Here is a 12,006-nt window from a genome sequence, read left to right on the forward strand (position 1 = left end):
CAGATCCTCTATGTAGGGAAAAGGTATTTTATAAAATTGTGCTTTATAAAATCTATCACAGTTATTATGAATGTTAAAAAACGCAATTATGCAGTAATTGGAATAAACTAACCCTGCCATATGTTATGAATATATAAAAATATTTTTTTTATATTTTTTTTAATATTTTTTTTATATATTTTTTTTATTTAAAGTGTGCACTAATGCAATAAATTATGTAAGAGCTATTGTAACTAACATTTTAAATATGGGGCTTCTCTAGTAAGATTATTTTAAATAGTACTCCAATTACTATGCCATAAAAGTTATAATATTTAAAACAGAAAAAACCCTGTATTTCTTATATTTTTGCATATCTGGTTCTCCTCGGTGGTGATTAATGCTTTCCTCTTTGAAAAAGAACATTACCTCCTTAATTTCAAAGATGTAGGCATCTTGCTCAATAAAATTATGATACATTTAGTCAAAAAACACCAGGGACCTTTGTTGCATAAAACTGCATTCTACTGTTAAACTACTAAATCTCGGTAAATCTTTACATATGTACTGAACATCATCATGCAAGCATTCAGTTGATATCAAAGAATCAGCTGGAAACCAGTCTTGTCAAGCCACATAGGAAAGTTTCTGTTTCTAAGGCAGAGAGAGCAAGCTTCCTCATTACCGAGTTGCCATTAATGACTTCCACGATATGCCTCAAAGGCCTGGAAGGAAAAAAAAAAAAACTCACAAATAATACCTGTCTAATTAAAAAAAAGAAAGGAAGAAAAAGCACCTAATAAGAAAACGGTTTCTCTTGACACTTGCTGACCTTGCTTCTCTAAGTCCTTGATCCACCAAGATTAGAGTTTCTAGTGCAAGGAGAAAAGAGTAATTGTATCGGGAGAAGAGAAAAAAGAAATCCAATTTTTAAAATATATTGAATTTTTTTTAAAATGAGAAGTCCATAAAGATCTCTGGAAATGATTTGACTTAAATAAATGCCCTTCTGTCTCAGCTCCAATATCTTAGAAAGGATCAAAAAAAAAGAGACAGAAATTTGGGCCCTATGGAACAAAGCAAAGGTCTGTGCTCAAGTGCAAGGTAAGATACATTGCCTGGAAAACTAGAATCGTGGCAGTCCTGTGGTAGAGAATACGTGGGGAAGACAGAAAGATTGCTAAATGGAAAAATAAAAGAGCATCGATCAACCAGGAATTTTATCACAGGAGAGTAAGTGACTCCGCTGTCAGAGATGGTATCAGTGCTTCTGCACCAGCTAAATACTGAGAAATAAATCGGGATGAATGCACGTATTGAACTCCAGTCAACAGAGCTAAGAAACGATAACAAACTATTGAATTTGCTAAACAGGTATTTCAGGTTTTCACAGACCCCATCCAATGAATTCCAGAGAAAAGAGGTTCATATGACAATTGGATCTCAAAGATCTTTGTGTGATGCTTAACAGTTGTTTCTTTTACAATTAGGAGTACAATTTCCTCACCTATTTCCTCCTAAAACGATTAATTTAAAAATAACTATAGCTAAGAGCAAATGGGAAGTTTTATGCGCACACACACACACACACACACACACAATCACATTAGTTTTGGTAATTCAGTATTGAAAGGACTTTTCCAATTACATTTTCTTTCAAATCAGTCTCTTCAAAACTTTACAAAAATATGGAGAAATTTTTATTTTTATTTCATAGATATTGTATTTCCACATACTGAGGAGTGAATCACCAAAAATGAGTATGCAAGAAAACTAAAGACTTCCACTCAATACTTCTATGTGTTCATCTTTATCCCTTTCAATTTATTTCTTTTTTCCTTCCTGAAAGCTTTATTTAATTTCTCTTCTCCTACTTGTCACTGATGTTAAAATTTTTTCTTATCTTTTTCGTTTTTATTTCTAATTTGCTGATTTTCTCTAGTATGTCACTTTCTATTCTCTCATTTGCAGTGCAACAGGATTTTTCCAGATTGCGTGAATAAAACTTATTCGAAATTCTTTTGACCCTAAGGTAAATAGAAAATTACTCTTGAATTCTTTCTGTTTACCTCCTTTCTGTTCTTGACCCTTTCCCCCTAACCTAGGTTTGTTTTCACTTCTTGCACAGTCAGGATCTTGCCTGGGCCGAGTGGCAAAGAGAGAACTATGACTTGATGAATTCCCCCGCCTCAAATAGTAATGGCGTACACATGAAATACCCCCTACTTCCTCTTGTGTGAGTGTGAGTGTGAGTGTATGTGCGTGTGTGCGCGTGATTCCCTGCTTTGCCAGTACTTTTCAAATGGAGAATATTCAATGAAATGCAATGTAATCATCTCTGCATTAACTATACAAGATGTAATACTTTGTAAAGAGATGAAGAGACCCAATTTCATTAGAATATGATAATGCAATATATAATAATGCCTTATGATTTATAATAAAGCTTTAGCATAGTATTTTGAACCCCTGGAAATAAACCCTATGTAAAATGCTGTTGTGATTTTTATTGAGGTTGCTCCACTTTAGTCAGGCTCATAAGCGCCTCAACCAATCTGCCTCTTGATTATGAGGATGGGGTAAGAAGGGGCAGGGGTCATACTCAAACATTTGACAACTGACTCAGTATCAATTAATATATACATTGATATAAAAATCAAAAATTAAGAATGCATTACTTTTTATTTTCTTAAGTTAACGCATATGTCATCTATATTATAAACCACATACCAAGTAATATAAGCCATAACACAAATCACTCATCGTTTATCATTCAAATAATCTCTAAACAGTTTATTAATTTCTACAAATTATTGGTGTGCTCTTTCTTTTGACATGGATGACACCAGCTAAATGATGTCAGAGAGATGATTTAATATAGGTGACTGCCTCCATCTCCTTTAGAGATTTCTCCGTCAGATTTAGAGCCATTAGGTGACAGGAAATCTCAGTATGCTTATAATTTCTTTTAACATCAATGATATTGCCATCCTGCTGAATTATCTACTAGCCACTACTGAGTTAACAGTGATTGCATTCCTTTTTTTTCAGTCCTTAAATAGTGTGTGCATTTTTAAATATTCAGTATATTTATTATTAACTAAATCATAAAGATTCTTGTAGGAATGTCCTATTTAATTAATTCATAGAGCTTTGCAAACATCGTTTGGTCAAATTTAGGGCATCATAAATCAAGGAACTTAAACATTTATTATATTTTTGAGTTTTATCATAAAAATTTCATTTTCATATGATTTATTAGAAAATCTATGTTTTCTCATATAGTTTATCCCTTATTAATTTTTGTGTCAAATAGTATGTATAAACATTTTTCATATGTAAAATATCTTTTATCAGTCTTCAATTTATCGCCAGTTTAAAAAGGGGAATATTTTTTTCCCTCATAAAGTTAAAAAAGGATTGACATTTCTAGTAGACTGTCATTTCTGAAAACCAATTCTCTTTTTTCTTTTTGTAAAAAAGCTTGTTTTCCAAATGCTAGACGTAAAACTGATTTGAAATGATATTCTTATATCAGAATTATTTTGTCAGGTAACTTCCATAATATTTTTCCTTTCTGAAATGATCTACTATTTCAATTATATGATAATGTTAAAAGTTCTAATTTTTTCTAAATATTTTAATTTTATTTTTATTAACATACTTGATAAAGTGTTTTTGAAGTTTTTTATTTCAAAAGCATTGCTTAACTTGAAAATTTTTACCATTACAAAAGCTTATTTCATGAGACTAATTTCAGAAAGTTCTTTAATATTTTTCTCTTGATCACAAATGAATTTTAACAGAAACTGAATGTCATTATGAGGACAAATAACTCTAGTAATTTTTATTTTACTTTTTTTTAATAGGCTTGTATTGTAATTTTATTTAGATCAGTATTGAGGGTTTACTTTTTTTTTATTAATTAATTAATTTATTTATTTGTGGCTGCGTTGGGTCTTCGTTGCTGCGCGCAGGCTTTCTCTAGTTGCGGCGAGCAGGGGCTACTCTTTGTTGTGGTGCGCGGGCTTCTCATTGCGGTGGCTTCTCTTGTTGTGGAGCACGGGCTCTAGGGCATGTGGGCTTCAGTAGTTGTGGCTCATGGGCCTTAAAGCTCAGGCTCAGTAGCTGTGGTTCACGAGCTTAGTTGCTCTGCGGCATATGGGATCTTCCCAGACCAGGGCTCGAACCCGTGTCCCCTGCATTGGCAGGCGGACTCTTAACCACTATGCCACCAGGGAAACCCAATTTTTATTTTAAATGATACAAATTTATATCATTATTTGAAATCAACATTTATATATTAAGTAAAAATAGTCCACTAATTTTTATTGAAAATCAAGTTGATTTTATTTCAAAAATACAAATTACGTTTTAAATTGAATTGAGTTTTTGATATTGATTTGATATTTTTGACTTTGATAGTTTATATATCAAAAGATGTCCCAGGCTAACTGATTTTTGCACTGTATATTAGAGAATCCAGGCCTAGGTTTATTATTGAAAACATTTCTGTTTTTTTCTCAGATTCAAAAAATTCCAACTCATGATATCTAAAAGAAGTACTTTGAAAATTTAAACTTTTGTCTCTTCCAGTGTTTTCAATAATTGATTATATATTCTTTAATAATATTTAGCAAAAATTATGTGCTGAGGACAATTAGTACTAGCAAGTAAACTAAAGTAAGTACCAAACAATTTGGAAATTCTAACTACTACCTAAATCACACATAATGATAAACTGATGATTCTGCCAAAACATAGAATGTTTCATAAGATCTATGTAGTGCATGAAACGGGCCCAACAAACTGCTAGCTCTGAAAAACGGTTCTCGGATGTTATTATAATAGGAATTCCATACATTTATCATGTATCCTACAAGATGTATCTTTTATCTTTATCATGTATCCACCATTAACGGGATAAGTTAATATTTTGATTTTTATAATTAATTTTATCAGTTATTACAATTTATCATTATATATTTGCCAATAGGTATGGCTGTATTTCAGTATTTTAATAATTGCTAGGTCACATTGGTGCATACTGACGAAATACAGCTTTGGAGTTGGGGTATGTGGAATGTTACCAGGTGGGAGTGAGGAGCTATAGCCTAGGTTGTGAGTGGAAAGGCCCTTTTATTTCTGAGACATTCTAAAATTGTAAGTGGACTCTAGATCTGATTGCTGGGGAGGTGGCTCAATCACTTCACATGCATCCATGCTTAGGAGTGCCTCCTCAGGGATCTTGTGTCCTAACGACAGAGAGAATAATATCATCTATACTAGGGAGTCGGGAAATGTGACAATCATCCTCCACATCCACCCCACTTCACTTACTCCTTGTAAAGGCCCGCTTCTCTGTGGAATGGTAGGAGACTAAAGGTTTTTATTCACTAGAGTTTTAATAAATCAAGTCTTTAACATATGCTGTTGTTATCAACAAGCACTTAACGGCTGTTGAAAAATCTCTGAAGATCAATTTCTGGATTGCAATTTTTAACTTAAACATCTGGTATCTTCTGCCTTACACCATTGAATTTACTTATTAGAATTAGAAAATTTTGAAATTTGTTCTAAATTAGTGCTTCTTAACCAGGGTCATGCGTCGAAATCGCCTGCAGAGTTTAAAAAACTCTGTACACACAAGCTCAATTCCCCAGAACAGAGTTACTGAATCATAATCTTCAGATGGGTGGGAGGGGGATGGACAGAACATTGACACTTAGTGTTTCAAAGTTAACAGATGCTTCTGATTTCCACCCATGATGAAAAACCACTATTCTAAAGAAACGTAAAAAAACAAAGCAAAAACATAATATGCATTAAAAGTTAATGATAGAAAAAGACATTTGAAGAGCAACCTTGTTTGTATGTCACAAAACAATATGGTCTTTGTTTTTACCATAATTACACATTGCTTCCTAACAAAGTCTTCTGCCTACCAAGTCGTGGTATGCATTTCAATGCACCGGCCCTTTTTGTTTTCCTATGATCTAGCTCAGAAAGGTAAGCAGTAAAAAAATGAAAAGACCAATTGTTCATTCTGTTAAATCCACCTGTTCCTTTTGCTGTAATACTTAACAAGTCTGTATCCTGAACACTCTTCCACTGCTAAGAGAAACAGGGAAGGTAGCGAGGTGGGAAGTTGCTAAGGAAGATCTATCTTGATGCTCTACTCCAGTGGTTCTCAAACTTTAGTGTGCATTGGAATCAGCTGGAGAGCTTGTTAAAGCACACATTGCTGCCTCACTCCAGAGTTTCTTAAACTAGCAGGTCTGCGATGGGGCCCAGAAGTTGTATTTTTAAAAGTTCCCAGGTGATGCTGATACTGATTCAGAGACCCTGGTTTGGGAATCATTGCTTTACTCTCTGGTAACCCTCCTGGGTAGACAGATTTTAGCTGCCAGGAAAATGCTTTATCACATCATCTAAGAAGGAACCTTGATTTTAAAAACCATACAATTATTTAGCAGATATATTTGTATGAATTAATTTGAATTTGGGCTATAGGAACTTTATTACTAGGATCTAGCAGAAATTTAATACTTTTCACCACCTATTGCAGCCCTCAAATACATACACTTTTCCTCAAGCTACAGACTGTCTTCTTCCACCAAATAAATCAACAGTTATGCAGGACCATCTATTATGCAGTGGAGAAAAAGAAGAAACAAAATCAAAGCAAAAACCTTGGACATGAATGGAGATTCATTAGTTTAGTTCAATGCCCTGAAGAAAGCAATGCAAAATTCAATCTAACAACAGAGACTAACTCAAATTAGTGGCAAATACGTTTTCTATGGAGTGGAGATGCTTTAGTATTATTGTCCCAGCCACATATGCCTTAGGGAGCATAACATGTACCAGAGGTGCAGTTTCATTGGTACATAATTTCACATGGGAAGAAGCACAGTCAGACACCAAATGCTTGTTTTCTCACGTCTGATATGCAGACTTCCATGAATAAATTTGTTCTTTAGAAGTCTGCAAATTACAGACATACATTACTTGATGTGTTCAATATGTTTAATAAATCTTCCCTCTAAATTGTTTTCCCCAATGAAAAATTATATTGCCATCTAAAATATTACTTGATTCATGGGAAATGAGAAGCAATTCTTTAATAGAGTAAATTTATTTTATAAGAATTTCTATTTTTCTGAAATTTCACTGACTTTACAGGTTGATCCCCTCGAGACATGCCCTATAATGGTTTACTTTTACATGCAGTCCTTATGTTTTGAGCCTATGTATTTCTTAAAAATCTGGGAACATCCCATTTAAGCGGCACTATTACGCAGGTATTCTTTTAGTAAAGAACCTGTAGCTCTCCCTTACTTCCAAGTGGCCACCAGTTGGAAACTGCATTGTTAAACAAGCCATCTTTGTGACAGCCCACTTAGAAAGCTGCTCTAGCTTTTAACACAGCTGATTTTAAGGTTCCTCTCAGTCATGCTGGCAGTTTACATACCCCGGTTTACACGGCTACCACCCATTTTCACCTAAAAGGAAACCTTAATAGTTTTATTTTTTCCAAGCAGAACCAGAGTCTTGCACTTCCAACACCAGTGTGGGAGCCCATCACCCTGTGGATGGGGGCGGAGCCTCTTATTCTGCAATCATCGCTGACCATCAAGCTTCCGTGCACGGGAAAAGGCACATTAGCCATATTGCTGCTCAGGACTGGAAAAAATGAGGAGGTCCCAGTGCTTAACTCTCTCTCTTCTCTTTTTGCTTCCGTCTAGCCCAGCAACAACAGCAGCTGATACACAGTAACCAGGCTGAGAGTCACGCCGCAGGTGGCAGAGGGACGCCCGAGCAGCAGCAACAAGACTGTGGTGACCCAGGTCACAGACTCTAATTACTGCCATCCCTACCCCAATCATTGTCAACACTATTTATGATGACTGCCAAACAAGACATCAGTTGGTTGTCAAACGTTTGATGGTGACATTAACATACCTCTCGATCCTTTGCTGTTTGCATGTTGGGAGAAACTGTGGGTGAGCTGCAGGTTCCCAGCCTGAAGGGAACATGTGTAATTATTGGAGTTCTGTGTGCAGACACAGAAGGAGAATAAAAGTGCTGTCATACTAGGTTGTAAGGAAATCACAGGTTTCCAAAACCAAATCAAACTTTTGCCCTGCAAAGAGTACAGTCATGGAAGAACCTTGACATAGATGGGAGGACTGGATCATTTTAAGGGAGCTGAGAAAGCTCCCTTCCCTTGGTTGAGAAGAGATCACTAAGGGGTATTGCTCACTGACTAGGGCAAAGAATGTGGCTCAGAATCAACAAGAACCTCGTGTTGATCTAAAGTTGGCACGTTACATATTTTCTCATCTTTCTAATCATAAATATTTTGCCATTCCTTTTAGACACAACCTCATCTCTTAGACACATAAAGTGGGTTACTGCTAAAAACATCTCACTATGTTTGGCATATATCTTGTCGTACAAAATAAGGCACCCAAATTGAGAAATCTGATTTAAGCGGATCTCTTTAAGAATGCAGGTGAATATAGCTTAGGATCTGTACTCAAATTTTTTTAAGGGATTGAAATTCAGTATTTTCACAAGATACCATAAAATCCTCCTTGAATTATTGAAATGCATGTGTAATGGCATGGAAAGTATCATTGCTTTATAAAGTGATTCTAACCAAATTCTGAATCTCTTTATCTCTCTAAAGAATACCTCAGTAAAGAATAAAATTCTCAGAATATAGATACAAACTACATATATACATGTAGTATATATACGTATCTGTGTGTAGTGTATATATATATATATTTATTTATTTATATATACATATATATACATATATATATATATATATGGTTACACCTATTTAATGCTGGAGCATTGGATTTGAAAGCAGAAGGTAAAGCATTAGCTCTGTAACCTCAAGCAAGGTATTTTAGTTTTCTGACCCTCAATTTCCTCATCTATTGAAAGTTTAACAACAACTCTTTAAGGTTATCAAAAGAGAGACTGAAAATTCTGGACAAAGTTAAAACATTTTAGAAATCTAAGATATTAGAATGCTTTTTACAAATTTCTACCGCTAAATATTAGTATAAAAGTCAGGATGCCATTTGCTAAGTGCATGTAATCTATATTTTCAAATATGAAGTGCAAACATGGCTTATTTGAATTACCCTTCAATCTATCATGAAATCTGAGTGGTTTTTAAATATGTATTTTTAAACGTTTCCTATTTTCTCTTCTTCTATATGCAGCAGTGACACAAAAAATGACAGACCAGCTGAACTACCAGGCAATGAAACTGACCCTTCTGCAGAAGAAGATTGACAATATTTCTTCAGCCGTGAGTGATATAAGGAACACATCCTCCTCACTAGAAGGGAAAATCAGTGAAGATAAAGGCAGGGAATTTCAATCTTTTCTAAAAGGTAAAAGTAAAATAAATTATTCATTCAGTTGAGACAAACAGCAAATGACTCATTTATCTTTTCTCACATCATTTTGGGATCTTTGGTTTAGATTGGGTGATAGACAAGTCTAAGATTTTTTTTGAATAAGATACTTTTAAATCCCTCTATTTCTGAAATAACTCAAAGCATCTAAATATTTTTTACTAATATAATCAACTTTTTGACTGAATATTTCATCTGACTTACTGACATTATGTACCTAGTTACAGTCTAACTTGTATTCCTTTATAGTTAAAATGAGCCATACTTAATCTGCTTCCATTGTGGTTCGCAGCTCAAGATAAAGATGAGGTTAAGGGATGATTATCAGGGACAGCTAGATCCATGGTTATCTTAATGTTGATGAAGATATTGAGGATAAATCTAAAGTGCATTATTATCCCAGAAAGTATCTCGCTCACGGAATATAATCAGTAAAATATATTCTAAAACATATCAGGTTGTTATTCATAGAAATGTGAGTCAGTTTTGCCTGAATTTTGTGCTCTTAAAATAGCAGGCTGTGTTCCTTTCTGGAGGATCTACAGGATGATCCATTTCCTGCTAATCTGAGTTGTCAGAATTCACTTTCTTGCGGTTGTAGGACTGAGGTTCCATTTTCTTGATGACTGTAAGCTGGCTTTTTCCCAGCTTCTGGAAGCCACTGCATTTCTTGGCTTGTGGCCTTGTTGAGCCCTCATGGCAGCTCTCAGACCCACTCTTCTGCCTTCTTCTTCCTCTTTAAGGACTCATATGATTACATTGGACCTATCTGGATAATCCAGGATAATCTCCTCATTTCAAGGTTCTTAACCTTAATCACATATGTCGAGGCCCTTGTGCCATGGAAGGTAACATATTCACAGGTTAAGGGAATTAGGGTGTGAACATCTTAGGTGGGGCAGCATTTTTCTGCCTACCAGAGAGACTTATGCTGAATATATAGTGAGTAATTGCTATGGGAGAGTTATGTACAATACAGTGGGACCCCTTGATAGTTTCAATAAATCCAGTCTTAGACTTCAGGGAAGGTTTCTGCAAAGAAAAACCGCCTCAACTGATAATGGATCAGGAAGAGTTAACTCGGCAGAGGTTTCAGGAAGGGCACAGATATTCTAGACAAGTATTTTGGTTACTAGGAGCATCTCAATTCACTGGGCTTATTGTTTGTTCCCAAGTCTCAGGATTATTGGTCCCTTTCACTTTGTTTTATACATAAAACATACTCACTGTACACCCCATTTCTGTCACCCACAAGTTATTTTTTTCTCTATTTTATGTGGTTCACAGGTAAAAGAAATAAAAGGGTGATTTCCACATCCTTTACCAGTACAGAGCAATCATGATTTTTTTTAATCATGTAAATTATTGGTGCTATTAACCAACTGAAAGAAAGACTCTGTCCTACATTTCTGGCATGCTCCCTATGGCTAAAACTTACCCATGGCAAGCATGAGAGAGGAATATATTTTCCCTGAAGTGAGCATGAGAAAGAAGTCAAATAGGAACAGTACATAATTGACTATAACCATAGTAATGCAATTTGTTTAGCAAAATTTGGTTATCATAACCTGAGAGAATTAGGCCTGTCAACAGCTTTTTGTGAAACGACTAACAAAAATTCTGACCCTGACATGGGAAAAAATACACACTCATAGCAACAACAACAACAGTATTCCCTCTTCAACAGGACATGTTAATCATGTACTGAGCACAGTCAATTAATGAGAACCAGATGGCTTGTAGTTAATGAATGTTTATACAGGAAACAAAAACTAAATTCACCCCCAAGGTACTGTGCTTTCCTAAAACCACGACCCCTTCTCTCGCTTACTCTACATCCAAGTTGAGAAGCATTGCTTCATCTGCTAGTAGCCAGCGAAACTTCAAAATCAAATGCCCCAACACCTTAAGAAGTATCTGAATCTTACGAATAGGCCATGCATTCACAACCACAGAAGGGACATGCCCAGGTGTTTGATATCAAATATATCTGTTGTTACCAAATACAATATCAAATCGTTTAGGAAGTAGAAGCACATGAGTCACATGAAACAGAATCAGAGTTCAAATGATGTGCCCACTCATATATTGACATAAAGCACTTTGATGTATCTTTGCAAAATCAGATTCTTGCACAGTTGTTTCTTTAGTAACAAATTATAGAAATATTATCTGAAAAGCTTGTTTTCCTGAAACAAGCTTTTAAGCTAATAATCTGTTTGATTCCTTTTCAGACACTGCTGTGACTTTTACCCTTTGCCCAATGTAGTTTTCCATTGAAGTTTTTTTTTTTTTTTTTCTCCTTTTTTACTTACATTAAATACATCGGTAAATCAGCAGTCGCATTCCGTTACCACGATTGTTATGTTGGGAGAGGAAGAAAGGGGAAAAAAGGCAAATGCTTTCTTAGAAGCCAAAAAAGAAAAAAGATACCCCCCCTTAAAAAAAAAAATGATCGGAAGAAAAAAATGAAGAGCTGGGAAATAAAAACTAAGATTCCCTAAGCCCAACAGAGCTCAAAGGAAAGCAGAAGAGCTAATAGGAAGTAGAAGGAAGGCAGCAGATAGGCCCAGAAGCTAAGGCC

General features: G+C 35.1%; 1 protein-coding gene across 1 annotated transcript in view; it reads left to right on the forward strand.

The window, feature by feature from the left end:
- Positions 1 to 12,006, forward strand: part of MMRN1 (multimerin 1) — a 58,926-nt gene that overhangs the window by 23,479 nt on the left and 23,441 nt on the right. Inside the window, exons 4-5 of the mRNA XM_068542048.1 lie at positions 7,728 to 7,829; positions 9,225 to 9,398. Of these exons, the coding sequence (XP_068398149.1) occupies positions 7,728 to 7,829; positions 9,225 to 9,398 (276 nt within the window). The remainder of the gene's footprint in view (positions 1 to 7,727; positions 7,830 to 9,224; positions 9,399 to 12,006) is intronic.

Source organism: Eschrichtius robustus, chromosome 4, assembly GCF_028021215.1.
Source record: "Eschrichtius robustus isolate mEscRob2 chromosome 4, mEscRob2.pri, whole genome shotgun sequence".
In the NCBI taxonomy this organism is placed as follows: Eukaryota; Metazoa; Chordata; class Mammalia; order Artiodactyla; family Eschrichtiidae; genus Eschrichtius; species Eschrichtius robustus.